Source organism: Martes martes (genome assembly GCF_963455335.1).
Source record: "Martes martes genome assembly, chromosome: 10".
In the NCBI taxonomy this organism is placed as follows: Eukaryota; Metazoa; Chordata; class Mammalia; order Carnivora; family Mustelidae; genus Martes; species Martes martes.
Window position 1 is genome coordinate 61,514,083 of NC_137898.1, and position 18,736 is coordinate 61,532,818.

The window sequence follows — 18,736 nt, forward strand, 5'->3', positions numbered from 1 at the left end:
CTTCTAACATTTGAAACTGTTTCTGTATTGGTAACTTGAAGGCGGAGATATATGTGGGATTGGAAAGCTGCGTAATCTACATGTGATGTTTATAGAATAACAGCTACATAATACAGAGCTTTGGGACTCTACTAGATTCCTTCCAGAGGGCCCCTGTGTTATTACGTCTTTGCAATTTGGTAGTTTCTTTGCAAGCTACCTCATACAAATTTGGATGATTCCCAAACACCCTGGGAAAGCCTAGTGCTGCACTTTGCTTATCCTAAGTTTGCTGTTATTTTTATGTATCTCAACTTAGGGCCACACCACATGGCCTGCTTTATTTTTTGCTGCTTCAATTAAATACAAAGCTGTATCTTCTTGATGGATGTATGAAACATTTGGTGTTCCCTTAGTAGAGAATAAAGAAGTTCATGAACTTACTCATTCCGCAGTGCCTGTAATTTTATAGCACAATGAATTTACCTTTCAGAAACTATATGTAATCAACAGCTTTCAAGAATTTAATATGGGGCCCCTGGGTGGCTCAGTGGGTTAAGCCTCTGCCTTTGGCTCGGGTCATGATCTCAGGGTTGTGGGATCGAGCCCCACGTCAGGCTCCCTGCTCAGCCAGAAGCCTGCTTCCCCCTCTCTGCCTGCCTACCTGTGATCTCTCTCTCTCTCTGTCAAATAAATAAATAAATAAATCTTAAAAAAAATTTAATATAAAGGGTTTTTTTTTTTAAGATTTTATTTATTTATTTGACAGACAGAGATCACAAGTAGGCAGAGAGAGAGGAGGAAGCAGGGTCCCTGCTGAGCAGAGAACCCGATGCGGGGCTCGATCCCAGCACCCTGGGATCCTGACTTGAGCTGAAGGCAGAGGCTTTAACCCACTGAGCTAGCCAGGTGCCCCAATATAAAGGTTTTTAATTATTTCCTTTATTTTTCCTGGAAAACAATATCTATCAGACTTTATGGAATGTATCTTTTCCTCAGGCAGTTGAAATTAAGAATGTCCACTAATTGTCACCTTCCATTCATTTCAATAGGATTATTTTATTTTTGAGAATAATCATATATTGCAGAACTAAAGAAGGTGAAGTTTTCTTCTTGATCCTATCTAAATTGTGATTGATCTGTGTTTTGTGTGTTTATTTCAGAGGATAGAAATGTATGCTTAGTCTTGAGAATTGGGAAGATATGAGTAGAATATAACATTTTCTTCTTCATTTGCAGGGATAGGGAAAAGGTAATAGTGAGAGAAACTTATTTTCTGAAATAACTCATCATGTTGATAAGAATCCACAAATCTCATGCCTTTGTTAATTCAGTGAGTCAGGTTAAAATGGAAAGTCTGATGAGAGCTCTATGGCATGACATTGCCTTGGAGAAATAACATCCAAATAGCACGCCTGTGGGTGTGAGTGAATTTTGGATGAATTTTCACTCATATTAGTACTGTTGATTTGACTGGCCACCTTGAAAGTAACAGAAACCTTATATGTTGCTTTCAAGTCTGATTTTCCCCCCTTAATCTTCTTTTCTATTTAATAGAACTTGAGCTGTCAGGCCCAAAGTATTAGAGGAAAAGCTTCTAGGATCTTAAGTTTAGGGTGGTAAGTTTATGATACATAAATATGAAACATAGTGGTCTCAACTTCTCAGGGTTAGTTGGGTCATTTTTTTATGTATTAGTCCATTGTGGCATGACCTACTCAATTTTTTGGAAAGTTATTTATTTGAGAGAGAAAGAGAGCACATGTGTGGGAGGGGTGGGGCAGAGGGAAAGGGAGAGAAAGACTCCCCAGCAGACTCCGCGCTAAGCTTGGAGCCCGTTGCAGGGCTCAGTCTCATGACCCTGAGATTATGACCTGAGCCGAAACCGAGAGTTGCACTCTCAACCAACTGAACCAGCCAGGCATCCCTCAGTTTTTTTTGAAACAAAGGAACCATTGATCTGATTGGACTAATTATGAAGATATTAAGATGATGGGTTGCAGGGACTATAACCAGGTAGTCCAAGTCTTTACATATTTATGCTATATTCAGGGAACTTCTGTCTTTGTCAACAACTTGGAGGTTGTTTTACTCAAGCTTTGGAAAACTTCTGATCCTACTGGATTTTTTAATTTTTTTTTATTTTTTTAGGTTTCCATTATATCCAAAAGGAGGGGAGAAGTTACAATTTGATTATGGTGTCTATCTTCTGAACAAAAATATAGCACAGGTAAGTAACCTCTCTTCACTCCTTTTCTACTTCCCACATACAACCTACTTCTTGGATTGCTGACCATCTTTCTTTATAAATAAGTACTACTACAGTTGACTGTTTTATTTAACCAGTTACGGTGATAGTGTGAAGTTCTTTTTTGGCCACAGCCTAATTTCATGCCATTATAAGTACTCCTGAGAAGCAGTGGGTGCACATTGAAATCCTTCTAAACTCAGAAGCCTTTTACTAAGTTGTTACTTGCTAGTAGACTGTACTTGAATGTGTCCATTTATAACTTTTTTCCTCTGTAGCTTCTCACACAGCTTTCTTCTCTTAAATCACTTTGTTCTCTTAAACCACTTTTAGGGACTCATTTTGCATTGGGAGTTGTTTATGGAGTAAAAGTTTAGTGCCTCTGGCAAGTCCTTAATGGTCTCCTCACCTTGTTTTGCAAGAACCAAAAAGAAAAGACCAACCACGTGGTCCTTCCAACCCATCTGGGGTTTCTGCTCTCTCGACATTAAGCCAGTTAGTATCTCATTTAAATAAAGTCTTCCCATATGCTGTAGAAAGACTAACAGGTGCTCGGGTTTTCATTTTCTGAAAAGAGCCATGCAGCATTTCTGTAGCGTACTTGACTGTGCTTCCAGAGGTAGACGTTTCGTATATTTTCTAGTTGTAAAGGAAGATCAGCTTCAGTGCATTGTTTTTATTTGGACATACTCAGCTGGAATAGCACATGGATAAGCATCCAGGCTTTGACTGTTATTTAAAGACATTATCAGCTGTATCTTCAGACCTTCTCTTTTAATAGAAGCAAAAAGGTTTATGATGTTTTTGTTTTTAAAAGACTGCCTTTTATCTGTATGAATATAAAGACTCACTGAAAATTTCCCTTATTCCTTCCTGATGGATCTAGAATTATTTCTCCATATGGTATCATTTTTGCCTGGCTATCCCTCATCAAATATCAGTTTAATGTTTAATTTGATTTTATTTAGATTCTTATCTTTTCTGATATTGGATCAAATTTCTAGTCTGCAGTCTTCGGTTAATCATTTGCTTTGTAAGTGCATACTCATCGCCCTCGCAGTCATGCTGCTTGCTTATTACTGCCATTCCAGCCTGTGTTCTTTACTTCAGGCAATCTACAGAGCCCACAGTCTCTGACCTGTGACTCATCTTTCCATTCTTGTGCCATTCTTCCCACACCTGATGCTTTCCCTCTCTCCACTTTTGGCAGGGAATCACCTTAGTCTAGGAAATAGGACTTTAGGGGCCCTTGGCTCCCTCGTTTGGTGGATCATGCTACCCTTGATCCTGGGGTCATGAGTTCAAGCCACATGTAGTGCATAGAGCCTGCTTGGAAAAAAAAAAGGAAGGAAAGAAATAGGACTTTTATTTCAAGGCTGTCTTGTGCTACTGATTATAGTTTTGGGGGGTTTTTTTCTATGTTTTTATACTATGGAAAAGGCAGAAGTGGCCTAAGAGTGCATGAAGGGAGAAGAGGTCTAAGTAAATTAGAGAGTACCTCCAGGTGAGGTCAGCCAATGTGGAAAAGGGCACATGAGTCCAGAGTCTGGGGGGCAGGATGTCAGGAAAGTTGGTGGAACTAAGTTCTGATCTGAATGCAGAGGTTTGTCTCTCCTTGCCCTATTTTCTGTTTCTTGTGCTAAATACTTAGGGTGGGGTCCAAAGTCTGTTGGAAGATTCCAGGTGAAGCCTACTCCTGATTAAGGCTAGAGCTGAATGTCTGGATTTCTTGGTAAATTTCAGCTGCTCGCATGTGCGCGCGCGGACACACACACACACACACACACACACACACAGAGTTCACACACAAAGGAATGCCAGAGGATGCTAAAAGAGGCGCTATGAATAGTCCAGCTTGCTTTGAAGACAAGACAAAGATGGAGGCTGTGTGCAGTGGAAAATTTGGGCAAGTCCACCCTGCACCTCAGACTCAGCTCAGGTACCTGTTTGGTCCTCACTCTGGAGCACTTCCCAAGAAGAAGCCTCTGACTTCATTCTTAACTGAACCAAGGTCACAACCATGCTGAACTAGTTGTATTCCTCTGTTTAAACAATAGATGGTTTCTAGTTTTTTTTATCCTCTGCAACTTAATAATTTTTTTGGAAGATTTGAGAGACTACATTTGTCACTTGTGTGTGGGTTTAAGATTGATAAGTCAACTCCTTTAAATCCAGAGAGAGCAAGTATCTTGCCCTCTGTATTTTTCATCACTGTGTGGCACTTTTAAAAGGAGAGGACAATCAGCTTTTTATAAACAAACTGTCTTAGGTTTCAGAGTGCATTCAGGAGGCCCCTTCTGACAATTTAGAAAGAAACTATTATCGAATTTGTGACCTTAAGCCTTCTTTTGCTTCAACTGTGTATGGTCCATCTTCTAATATTTCTTGCGAAATATTTCATTTTGTCTTTGGCCTTAATACCATCACTTCGTTACATTTCAATTTATAACAAATCAAAAAAGTATTAATCAGTATGAGCCCTAATCATATATTGTATCAGGAAAATTTTCCAACTTTTTGAAGATTTAGTTTTCTCTACCTTACATATATTTCTATACCTTACATATTAATACATGTTGTCAAAGGAGAGTTTTTTCTTCTCAGCCAGTCTCATTTATACCCCACCTCTAGAGATGTGAACAAATCATACTATTAAAATGGCCCCACCTCAGTAATTTATAGGCCAGGTTAGTGGAGGTGGATGAAAGCATTGGCATGTGTTAAAGTGCCAGAGAAAAAGGAGTGAAGTCATTTAATACTGCATCCATAACTTGGTTGAGGATTTGAATAGTCAATAGGACCTTTCATCACAACCAGAAGTAGTAGTAAAATCACTTTTTTGGTAGAGGAAATGACAGAATTTAGTAATATTTGTTACTTCAGTATTTGGGACCAGTCCAGCCCGTTTTGAAAGCACAAGCTTAGAAAGACAGGCCTTCAAGTAGAAATCCTCAAGTGTTGTTTGAAGAGCTGAGAGGGGTGGTAAGGCCTCCTTGCCCTCTTCCTGTCATTGCGGTCTAAAGGTATGTGTCTGTGTGTTCTACTGGGTATTGAAAGTGAATAAAGCGAAGTGCCTTGTTTTTAGTACCATTTGGTAATATTTCTCACTTGTCAGCCCCTTTGTCTGGAAATAGCTTTCTTTGTTGGTCAACATGTAACACTACAGGAACAGGCCTGGCAAAATTCAGGCACGGTATAATTAACATTGATTTAAAAAACTAGGTTCTGGGGCACCTGGGTGGCTCAGTCATTAAGCCTCTGCCTTTAGCTCAGGTCATGATCCCAGGGTCCTGGGATTAAGCCCCACATCGGGCTCCCTGCCCCACGGGGGCCTGCTTCTCCCTCTCTCACTTCCCCTGTTTGTGTTCCCTCTCTTGCTGTCTCTCTCTCTCTCTCTCTCTCTCTCTCTCTCTGTAAAATAAATAAATAAATAAATAACCAGGTTCTGCCACAATTGTCAGTAACTTTATAAGTACATTACATTAGAATTTGCGTATAACACAGTAGTTTGCTTTTAGTTTTAGCTTTTAGAGCATAAAAAGTAATAAATCAAAAAATACAATACTTTTGCGTTACATTTATGGAGAGTTCTATTGTTTGAAACATATATATGTATCCACGTAACCCTCATTATCACCCTACAAAATGAAAGACGCAGCTAATGTTAAATGGATTTGAAGACAGTATGGCTTTGGACATCTGTTGCCCCAGTTAGGATCACTTATTCTGACAGGTGGGGCGGAGATTCCCTTGCTTCTGTATGCTTCATTGTTCTGTATACAGTTGACCCTTAAAACAACATGAATTTGAACCATGAAGGTCCACTTATATATGTTTTTTTTGTTGTTTTTTTTTGCTAAGGACCGTACTATAAATGTATTTTTCTCTTTCTTGTGACTTAATAACATTTTCTAGGCATATCGTAAGAGCAAGCACACAGTATGTAATACATATACAGAATATGTATTAATCAACTGGTTGTATTGTTGGTAAGCTTTCCAGTCAACAGGAGGCAATTAGTAGTTAGGTTTTGGGGAGTCGAAAGTTAGAGGCAGTTTTCATCTGTGTGGGCAGTCAGCATCCCTAACCCTTGCATTGGTCAATGGTCCACTGTATTTCCATCCTAAAAGTACACAGAGTCAAAGAAGATGACATTCCCATGTAGGAAAGAAACTGAATGTTCATTGAGCAGAGACACAGAGTCAAAGAGGATGACATTCCCATATAGGAAAGAAACTGAATGTTCATTGAGCAGAGGCATCTATTTTACACAGTTACGATATTTCAGTGAGTAAGCACGATGCTTAAAACTGTAAAGTCTCAAAAGAATGTTGCATGAATGAATGAATGAATGGTTATACACGGTTAAGAAACAGATCCCAAAGAATTGTGACTTGCTTCAAATTATGAATTGAGTCAACAAGTATTAGTTGTGCATCTACCATGTGCTGTATATTCTGAGTGAGAACAGTGAGTAAGGGGATGCCTGGTGGCTCAGTTGGTTAAGCAACTGCCTTCAGCTCAGGTCACGATTCTGGAGTCCTGGGATCGAGTCCCACATCAGGCTCCCTGCTCGGCGTGGAGTCTGCTTCTTCCTCTGACCCACCCTTCTCATACTCTCTCCTTCTCTCTCTCCTTCTCTCTCTCTCTCTCTCAAATAAATAAATAAAATCTTAAAAAAAAAAAAGAACAGTGAATAAGACACACAAGATCTCTGCCTTATAAATAAGCCAGGTACAAAAACATAGATACTGTATGGTTCCACTTATATGAATTATCTGAACTAGGCAAATACATGGAAATTGGAGGTTACTAGGAGCTGGGAAAGGGGGAGATGGGGGAGTTATTACTTACCTCTGTTACAGTTTCTGTCTGGGGTGATGAAAAAATTTTAGAAGAAGATAGTGTTGATAGTTCCATAACATTGTGAATATAATGATAATGCCACTGAATTATACACTTAAAAGTGGTTTTAAAATGGCCCAAATGACACATTTTATGTAATATATTTTACCATAATTAAAAATAATAATAAAATACTAAATACCATTGGATTATACACTTCACATGGGTGAATTTTATGGTAGGTGAGCTATATCAGAATAAAGCTATTTTTTTTCAAAGGAAACTCTCTCATTAAACTTATAAGCTAATGAAAAGACAGTAAACAAAATAATCTTAGATTGTGTTAAATGCTATAATAGAAATCAGCCAGGCGATATAATGGGACGTAACTGAAGAGAAGGACCTGCAGATAACATTGTCAAATAAGCCTTATTGAGGAAGCAATATTGAGTTAAGACATGGAGATGACAAGGAACCAGCCATGCAAAGAGCTAGGAAACAGTAAGTTAAGGTCATGGGAGCAGTGAGTGCCCAATCCCTGATGTAGGAAAGAGCTTGTGTAGATGGCTAATGTGATAGGAGTATAGTAAGTAAGGAGAGAGGTAATCAGGGAGCATATCCTATAAGGCCTGAGAGATTATAAAGAGTTTGAATTTAATTCTAAATACAAAGGGAAGCCAATGAATAATTAAAGCAGGATAGTGGCTTGATTTATTTTTTCAAAGATTGTTCTTCCTTCTCTCATGAATTATGAAGAACTAGAATAGAACTAAGATACCACTGAGGTGGCTATTTCAACAGACCTGATGAGGGTTGTTGGTAGCTTGGACTAGGATAGTAGGGATGGAGATGGAGAGAACTGAACAGATTTAAAATATATGATGAATGGTGCTAAACATCCCTGATCCTCAGGGAAATGCAAATCAATACCACGATGAGATATCACCTCACTATTATCCAAAAGACAAGAATTAGCCAGTGTTGGCAAGGATATGGAGAAAAAGAAAACACTTGTGTACTGTTGGCAGGAATATAAATTGGTGCAGATAAAATGGAAAACAATGTGGAGGTTTCTCAAGAAATTCAAAATAAAGCTATAATATGGCGTAGCAATTCCACTTCTGGGTATTTAACCGAGGGAATTGAAAACACTAAGTCTAAAAGATGTCTTCACCCGCATATTCACTGTTGCATTATCTGCAGTAGCTCAGATATGTAAACAATTTAAATGTCCATCAGTGGATGGAGGGATAAAGTGTGGTATGTGTACACACACACACACACACACACACACACACACACGGTCCCTGGAAAATTATTCAGCCATAATAAAAGAAGTAAATCCTGCCATTTGTAACAAATGGATGGATCTTGAGGGCATTGTGCTAAGTGAAACAAGTCAGGTAGAGAAAGACAAATGCCAGATGATCTCATTTATATGTGGAATCTTAAAACAAAAATCGAACTCAGGTACGGAGACTGTTCAGGGGGGCATTAAGGAGTGAGTAAAATATCTGAAAATGGTCAAAAAGCACAACTTCCAGTTATAAAGCAAACAAATCCTGGGGATATAATGTATAGCATGGTAACTGCAGTTAATAATACTGTATCATATATTTTAAGTTGCTAAGAGGGGTGCCTGGGTAGTTCAGTCGGTAAAATGTCTGCCTTCAGCTCAGGTCATGGTCCCAGCGTCCTGGGATGGAGCTGGAAGTCTGTAGGGCTCCTCTCCCCACCTCGTGCACTCTCTCACTATCTCTGTTGTTATCTCTCAAATAAATAAATAAAATCTTTAAAAAAAGAAGTTGCTAAGAAAGTACAGATCTTTGACCATGTCAAAAATGTATTTAATACAACTAACTTACTGAATGTTATAGCTTAGCCTGGCCGACGTTAAACATACTCAGAACACTTTCATTAGCCTACAGTTGGGCAAAATCATCTAATACAAAACCCATTTTGTAATAAAGTATTGAATATCTCATGTAATTTATTGAATACTCTACTGAAAGTGACAGAATGGTTTTATGGGGACAAAATGGTTGTGAAGGCATCAGTTGCTTACCGTTGCGGTCACATGGCTGATGGAGCTGTAGCTCTCCACCGCTGCCCAGCATCATGAGAGAGGATTGTACCACCTATCACCGGCCTGGGAAAAGATCAAAATTCAGACTTCAAAATACAGTTTCTAGTGAATGTGTATCACTTTCACTCCATCCATAACCCACACCATCAAAAAATCATTAGTCAAATAAATCATTGTTAGTCAGAGACCGTCCATATGTCTTAAAATTCTCACCCTAAGAAAAATATTAGTAACTGTAAGGTGATGAATGACTAGACTAATTGTGATGATCATTTTGCAAATTATATACTTATCCAGTCATTATGTTGTACACCTGAAACTAAAACAGTGTTTCATATTAATTATATATGTATTTAAAGATTTTATTTATTTATTTAACAGAGAGAGAGAGAGAGCACAAGCAGGCAGAGCAGGCAGGCAGAGGGAGAGGGAAAAGCAGGCTTCCCGCTTAGCAGGGAGCCCGATGCAGGGCTCAATCCCAGGACCATGGGATCATGACCTGAGCCAAAGGCAGACTCAGCTGGGTGAGCCACCCTGGTGCCCATCTGTTGTTATTTTTAAATGAATTAAATATTTAAAAGTAACTTCTAATATGGCAAACATTAATAATAATAAATGACCCATATAAAAACAAAGTTCTTTAACGTCCTCAGTAATTTGAAAAAATGTAGAGATCTTGAGACCAAAAAGTTTAAGAACTGCTCTCATAGAGAAGGTGGCCATCCAGGTTTCCTACAAAATAATTGAGTCATAGTCTGATAAGACACACTTATTGGTTTCCTAGATTTGGAACATGATATAAGAGACTTAACAGTTAAATTCTGGTAATATGTTCAGTACAAGTCCATCCAGTATGCTCAGTTCATGGCCAGGAACTATCAGTGGGCTCTTTCCTGATTGCCTTTGACATTTCTTAAGCCAGGCCTTTTCACTCCTTTCTTGAATGCTCAGGGACTTAACAGTAATACTTTTTGAGGATCTAGTTTACAAATACTAATGATGATTTACATTTGTTTTGAATGTAATGTGGCTTTTTATTATACTTTTACTTCTTTATCACATTTCATGCTCATTGAAGCAGTTGACCAGGTCTGTCTTTAGAGATAAGAAATTGAGCTGCTGCTACGCTAACTTCCAGAGGACGACAAAACTATTACATGGCAAACAAATCAAGACCAAATCTCCTGATGTCAATCTGGCTATATCCCACTGACGTTTATTTCTTTATTTCTTTTTAAAATTTTTTTAAAAAGTGGGTCTTCTTACAATCCTATGAGGTAGATAGGTCACAGACAGTGATCTGCCTTTTGCGGTTGGGAAGCCTGAGAGCAAGAGCTCAACAGAAGAACCAGGACTAGAATGTGGGGACTTCATGACCGCTCTTCCTTTCACTCTATTACCTCTTTCCCCTCAGGTTATTTTAAGACTTCATAGAAGGTAAAAGTAGCTTCTCCTTCCAAAAACAGTTGGAAACCTCTGTTCTGCCAAGGACATGGTCTTTCTCTACAACCTGACTACTCATGGGGCCTACTGTGCTCAGCTATTTAGAAGGGATGAATGCCAGCTTACACCCAGCAGCTTAAATTCTTGTCTATTTCTTCAACATACAGTCCGATCTATGTGACACATGGGAAGAAAACACGTTCTTATTTTCTTAATTCTTGGAATTAAGAATACAAATTCCAAGGATGTTTTAATAGTCAGGCTGCCATTTTCTCCTGCTGTTACATACGAAATTTGCCAGTAATCTAGTAGAAACATTTTTTTAAGTCCCATACCTATATCTTTAAAGAAAACTTTACTGTGATATAATTCACATATCATATAATTCATCTATTTAAATAAATGTACAGTTCCATGGTTTTTAGTATATCCACTGAGTTGTGCAACTATCACCACAGTCAACTTTAAATGTTTTTATTGCCCCCAAAGAAACCCTATACCCATTACTTAACTCCCCATTCCCGGAGACCCCCATCCCTAGGCAGCTAACATTCTTTCTGTTTCTACAGATTTACCTATTCCGACATTTCCTATAAATAGACTCCTACATTATGTGATCTTTGTGATTGACTTCTTACACTTTTATATATTCAAGGTTCATCCATGTGATAGCATGTATCATTCATTCCTGTTTTTTTTTTTTTTTTGGCCAAATCATTTTGGCTATTTGAAGATGATTATGGATATATACCACATTTTATTAATCAGTTCATCAGTTGGTGGACATTTGGGTTGTTTACACTTTTTGGCTAAAATGTATAATACTGCTAGGAATATTCATGTACAGGTTTTTGTGAGGACATATGTTTTCATTACTCTTGGGTATTTACCTGGGAGTGGAATTGCTGCATCACATGGTAACTGTTTAACATTTTGAGAATTGCCATTTGACCTTCCCAGCAGCAGTGTAAAAGAGTTTCAGTTCCCTTACCCATCCCTAGCAGCACTTGTTATTTTCTATATTTTTGATTATAGCCGTCTTTTTTTTTTTAAAGTTTTTATTTATTTATTTGACAGACAGAGATCACAAGTAGGCAGAGAGGCAGGCAGAGAGAGAGGAGAAACTCCCCGCTGAGCAGAGAGCCCGATGCGGGGCTCGATCCCAGGACCCCGGGATCATGACCTGAGCCGAAGGCAGAGGCTTTAACCCACTGAGCCACCCAGGCGCCCTGATTATAGCCATCTTGCTGGATGCAACATGGTATCTCATTGTGGTCTGGAGTTGAACTTTCCTATTTGCTAATGATGTTGTGCATCTTTTCACATGTTTATTGGACATTTGTAATATGTTCTTTGGAGAAATACTCAGGCCCCTTGCCCATTTTTAAGTTAGATTACTTGTCTTTGTTATTGAGTTGTAAGGGTACTTTATATAACCTAGACACAAGTCCCTTCTCACATGTATGATGTGCAAACATTTTTTCCCCTTCCATAAGCTGTCTTGTTCACTTTATTGATAGTGTCCATTGAAGCACAGAGGTTTTTAGGTTTTAAGGTTTTATTTAAATTCCAGTTATTTAACATGCAGTATAATATTAGTTTCAGGTGTATAATATCATGATTCAGTACTTCCATATATCATCTGGTGCTCATTATAACCAGTGCACTCCTTAGTTCTCATCACCCATTTAAACTGTCCCCTGGGTAGAATGGCTACAATCAAAAACACAAGAAACAACAAGTGTTGGCAAGGATGTGGAGAAAGGAGCACCCTCTTGCACTGTTGTTGATGGAAACTAGTCTAGCCACTCTGAAAACAATATGGAATTTCCTCAAAAACTTAAAAATAGAACTACCCTACAATCCAGCCATTGCCCTACGACGTATTAGCTGAAGAATACAAAAACACTAATTCAAGAGGATACTTGCACCCCTATGTTTATAGCAGCATTATCTACAATAGCCAAATTATGGAAACAGCCCAAATGTCTATCAACTGATGAATGATAAAGAAGAGGTGGTGTATATATATACAGTGGAATATTACTAAACCATAAAAAGGAATGAAATCTTCCCATTCTCCATGACATGGTTGGAGCTAGAGAGAATTATGCTAGGTGAAAAGTCTTTAGTTTTGATAAAGTCTAATTTTTTAAAAATATTTATTTATTTATTTTAGAGAGAATGAGAACAGAGAGAGGCAGAGGGAGAAACAGTCCAGCAGACTCCTCACTGAGCACCGAGCCCGACGTAGGGCTCGATCTCATGACCCTGAGATCATGACCTGAGCCAAAACCAAGAGTCGGATGCTTAACTGACAGAGCCACTCAGGCACTACAATAAAGTCCAATTTTTAAATTTGTTTTTCCTTTTCTTGCTTGTGCTTTTGATGTCAAAAAAAAAATCTAAGAAAGCTTAGCACAGGTTTGCTTCTGTGTAGTTTTAGCTCATACGTTTAAGTCTGTGATCCATTTTGAATTAATTTTTTTGTAGAATTTAAGAGGTCCAATTTCATTCTTTTGCATATGAATATCCGATTATCTCAGAAACATTTGTTGAAAAGACTACTCTCTACCCATCGAGTTGTCTTGGCCTTCTTGTTGAAAATTAATTAACTATAAATGTGAGGATTTATTTCTGAACTCTAAATTCTATTCCATTAATCTAGATGTCTGTCCTTATGTTAGTACACTCTGTATCTTTTAAAAAAAATTTTTCTGAAGTATTTTCTAAAAAATATTTTCTAAATTCAATAAATAATATATGCCAATTTTAGAAAATTTTTTAAAGACTTAATTATTTGAGAGCGAGAGAGCGCATGTGAGTTGGGGGAGGGACAGAGAAAGAGAGAGAGAAAGAATCTCAAGCAGAGTCCCCACTGAGCATGGAGCCCAAAGTGGGCTGAACAACCCAGGATCCTGGGATCATGACCTGAGGCAAAATCCAGAGTCAGCCACTGAACCAACTGAGCTACCCAGGTGCCCCATAGAAGCTTTTTTAGAGTACAGAAGAAGATAGAAGAACAGAATTTTTTAGAGTCTATAATCTCATCATTCATATGTGCCTTCCAAATCTTCAAAACTTTTTGTCTTTTTTTTAAGATTTATTTATTGTTTAGTTGACAGAAAGAGGAGGGAGAGCACTCATGGTGTGGGGGACAGGCAGATGGAGAAGAAAAGAGAGACTTTCAAGCAGACTCCTCAGTGAGCATGGAGGCCAGCACAGGGCTCAATCTTACAACCCATGAGATCATGACCTGAGTCAAAGTCACGAGTCAGATGCTTAACCAACTGAGCTACCCAGGAGCCCTTTTTCTTTTTCTTACATAGTTGAGATAACATTATATCTTTCTGCTTTATATATAGCTTAGATATAGCTTTATATCTTTCTGCTTTTTTGAACACAAGCTTTTTCCCAGGGCAGTACAAGACCTACAATGATCAGTATCAAAGGAGAGGTTCTGTCCAAGGTACAGATCTGGCTCCTGGTAGGTAGAACCCTGTGGTGGGTTAGAGTTCCACAGACCTGGATGTGCATCCCACTGACTGTCTGGATGAACTTGGGCATGTAATAATATCTCACTGCGTCTCTATTTCCTTGTATCTGTAAAGGCTGGGTAATCCTCACAGGATTGTTGTGGGGGCTAGAAACAGTGAATGTCAAGTTTGTAGCTCAGAATTTGTCCCCAGAAAGGGTACTCAATCACTGGTAACTGCCATCGTTTATTCTTGATGTTGACTTGTCATTCCTGTTAGGCTGATGTGCAGAAGGAATCCTTCAGTAGAAAGCTATGGCACCTGAACTGGAAATTCAAGGATGAAGGTGTTTGGCTAGTGAGAGAGGAGGGGTAACGAAGGTGTAGAAGAAGCACTGCTTAAGGTATATCAAGACCAGCCTGGTTGAAGCAGAAAGTTACCTTAATAGCAGAGATAGGAAAGATGGTTTTGTTGCACACCATTGGCCCCAGCCCCATGCAGTTACCAGTCTTTGTACTTGAACCTGATTGTGGTCTTTATGAGCTCCCAGGGCATGTTTGAGATGTTTAGTAAATAATAACTGAAAGAATGAAGCCAGAAGACTGTTTAGTAAATGTTAGTAAATAATGTTTAGTAAATAATAACTGAAAGAATTAGCCAGAAGATTGTTTTTTCCTTGTTAAGGTTGATAGTTATTTCTGTTTAAATATGTGTGTAATTTAAGGGGGCACCTGGGTGGCTCAGTGGGTTAAAGCCGCTGCCTTCGGCTCAGGTCATGATCCCAGCATCCTGGGATCGAGCCCCGCATCGGGCTCTCTGCTCAACAGGGAGCCTGCTTCCTCCTTTCTCTCTCTGCCTGCCTCTCTGCCTACTTGTGATCTGTCTGTCAAATAAATAAATAAAATCTTTAATAAATAAATAAATAAATAAATAAATAAATATGTGTGTATTTAAATATATATATATATTTGTATCTTGACTTATATCTATTATATCTCTTTAAATAAAGGCTTTAATTGAGGTAGAAAAATCATATATATAGTTGTTTTCCAAAAGGATCATTCTGTATTTAAAGGGATGATACTACCTTTTTGTAGTTGTAGGTAATAGGTTAAGTGTTCATTATTAAGAACACTTAACCAATTAATTTTACTTAACACTTAATTTTAGTTATTAACCTGTTTACTAGACATTTTTAATGATATATTGGCTGTGATCACTGTATTCTTTAAAGCTGAGTGATAAGTTGACAAGACAAAATAATTTATTTTTACCTTCATTGGACATCTTTTCTCACTTTAAACTGAAACTAGAAATCCAATGTCAAAAAACACCTTTCCAAATGAAAAATAAAGCTATTGTAACCTGTACTTATATAGCTTATTTTAGAGTGCAAAGATCTTTCACATACATCATCTCTTTTTTTCTTTGCAAAAGCCCTGAAGTGTTAGTATTGTCCCCATTTTACGTTTAGGTAAACTGAACCTCTGAAGGGGAGCAAAGAAATTCAGACCCTAAGCATCTGGCTAAGTTCGAGAGACTGTACTTGCTGGTTTCCTTTTCTCAGACAGGAAGAAACAGTAAATAACAGGTTTCCCTTTTATCTGTGGCTACCTAAGAGCTAAGTATAAATTTAGCAGCTTTTTTGGTTTAGCTTCCTTGATAACTTCTTTTTTCTTTATCCTAATTGTTTTAAAAGATTTACTTTAGCATTTTATTTTGCATATTTTAGTATTTTAGGCTGCCAAATTATTTTCTTCAACTAAAGAAATAAATACCTTATTCAGTAACGGCATTAGCCTATTCCATATCACCACCAGGAGTGACATTTTTTGCTGGGAGAAAAATACTTAAAGAGCTCACCTCAACTGAAATGAAATACACAGTGCTTAGTTCAGAGAAGGTAGACTCTAAATTCTAACTTTTTATGGTTAAGCCTCATGAAATGAATTATGAGAAGTATCTTTGAAAAGTCTGATTTTAGTTGGCATCAAGTGAACAAGCATAACTTAGGTATAAGCTATTTAAGGAAATGAACATCAAAAAATTATTATATGTAAATTTGGGTGCCTATTAGAGAAACACATTTTAAAATGTCCAGATGTGGGTTTCCAGGGAAAATTCCAGGATAAAATTATTATCCTAATGAATGTAACTTTATCAAGGCCAAAATCCTAGAATAAAATGAACTAAAAGAAATGCATCATAGCTGAGTGTTTAAGATCGAGTACTATGGATATAGACTGCAGGGGTTCAAATGTTAGTTGCATCACTTTAGCTATATGATTTTGGATAAGTTAATTCACCTCTCTGTGCCTCAGTATCCTGTAAAATGGAAATAGTAATAATACCTACAAGGGTAGTTCCTGTCTCTTAGAGTTGTTATGAGGATTAAATAATTTGTAAAGACTTAGCATACTGCCTAGAACAGAGTAAGTGCTAAGTAAATGTTTGCCAAATACATAAAATGCAAAGTACAGTATAACTTTGTGATAAAGAAATCCCATATATCACAAATACAAAATGAGGTAACAATGTATGGAAGTAGATTACAAGCTAAATACAAGTTACAAATAAGTAAAGAAGGGGGGAAATTTGCCTCTTTAGCTGCCTTGGTGAGTATCTTGTATATGGGGAAGAAAATATTCAGATACTTTGTTCACTGTAAATGAGCTTTTAGTTTCAGGTTAAGGTAGCCATTTTCTTTTTTCAAAAAAATAATTTTTATCATGTAAATCATCCAACCTCATTATAAATTTGTTTTTAAAATACAGAAAAGCATTAAAGAAAAAAAATTAAAACCACTTGGGATTCTACTACTCAGAGACAGCATTGTGATATTTTGATGAACACCTTCCCAAACATCTATGCAAATATACATATATAAGTTAAATAAGTAAATTTTTATGTAAATTGTTTCATACTGTGCATTTTATTGTTTGTTCTACTTTTCTCATTTAATTATATTGTGAAGATAGATTCATGTTGATGAATATAGTTGTGTAAAATTTTGTTGTCTGCATTGCCTTCTGTTGTATGGACATACTATAACAGTTTCCTTATTGATGGGCATTTACATTGTTTTCTAAGATTTCTCTATTGTGAGCAACTTTGTAATGAGGAAGATCTTTCTACTGAATTATACCTGTGCTCAGTTATTTGCTTAAGATAAACACTTAATTGCTGGGTCAAAGAATATATACATTTTAAAGTTATATATAGGTGCTTCTTTACTGTCTTGCCAATATTATGTATTCTGTATTATTGCATATTGTGTATTTATTAACCTTTTTTTGTGTAAGAGAGGAAATATATCTCTTTACTGATTTGTAGCCTGTTGATTATTAGTGAATGTTAAGTTCATGTATTTCATATATTTACTTGTTGTTTCAAATTCTTTTGTGAATAACCAGTACCTTTTGATAAATGTGCCTTTTTAAAAATTATAGGTAGACTGTAGAATGCCCAAAATTATATAAGATACAAGGAAATAATGCATAGGCCTTGCAACTAAGAGTGAAGAATTTGCTGGTCACAGATTTGTGTCAGTCTTTTTTATTTCTCTGTTTTTACCTCCTTTCTTCCCCCAGTCCTCTCTAGGATCTTCAGTTCCCTTTCTATGTAAAAGCTCTCTGGCATTAGGGCAAAGGCTTGATGAAGACAGCTTTTGGAAGAGCCTCTCAACTCCCATCTCCCACTGCCTGGCTCATTTCTTCATTCTTTTTTTTTTTGCTCGGCATGTTTTCTTTACTGTCAGTGTTTCTTTTCATTCATCTTAGTCCTATGACTGGTATGATATTTCTGTTTACTCTCTTGGTGTTTCTATGGCTGCAGGTAGGGCTGATTCATCACTTACCCTGCGTCAGGTACTGGACTGGGCACTGTGGAGACAAGGATGAATAGGACTTGGTTCCTAAACCTGGTGCTCCCCTTCCAACCAACACCGTAGTATGGTGTGTGCAGTAGTGATAGAGATGTATGAAACTTTCTTTGGGAGGTATTCCGAAGGAAACATTCAAGTTAGACCTTTAAGAGCAAGTCAAAGTTTGCTGTGAAAGTAGAGGGAAGGGAAGTAGGGAGGGGAAGGTAAAGACCCTCTTGCCCCCCAAACAGAGGTATGAGTGCGAACAAAGCTCAGAGTAGATACTCATGCTGGGATCAGTCCGTGTCTCTCCTCAGGCTTCTTGATGACATGACTTACTCTGTGTCCCTGGACAATGAACTCCTCTTCTCACCGTCTCTATGACATGTTACCCTTACCTGGAGCATTACATTTTTAATCAGGGAATATTACATTCCTAGAGTGCTCCCCCCAAATTTAACAATATTTTCTCTGTCCTGCTGTTTGCAAACTGATATATTTTTAACTCATAATGGGATAATTTTAGAACTGTGTAAAAAGATGTGCTATATATTCAAGGTATTAAAACAAAAATTACAAATCTCTTGTTCTATTCATCCTTATGAAAATGGAAACTTAGTCAGGCTTTGATTCTCCTGATTAAGCCTGGTAGATTGGACTTTGAGCATTAAACTTTTATTTCTTCTCTATTGCTTGGTATAATAGTTACACAGATAATCGTAATGATGTTTGTAGTTTAGCATTGTACAGGTAACAGGGCACATTTCTAATAATCTCCTAATCTCCCATAACCCTGT

At 37.5% G+C, this 18,736-nt stretch overlaps 1 protein-coding gene across 1 annotated transcript in view; it reads left to right on the forward strand.

Annotated features, from left to right (window-relative positions):
- The window catches only part of UVRAG (UV radiation resistance associated), a 301,274-nt gene that overhangs the window by 226,734 nt on the left and 55,804 nt on the right, over positions 1–18,736 (forward strand). The window contains exon 13 of the mRNA XM_080817446.1: positions 2,131–2,209. Within this exon, the coding sequence (XP_080673572.1) occupies positions 2,131–2,209 (79 nt within the window). The remainder of the gene's footprint in view (positions 1–2,130; positions 2,210–18,736) is intronic.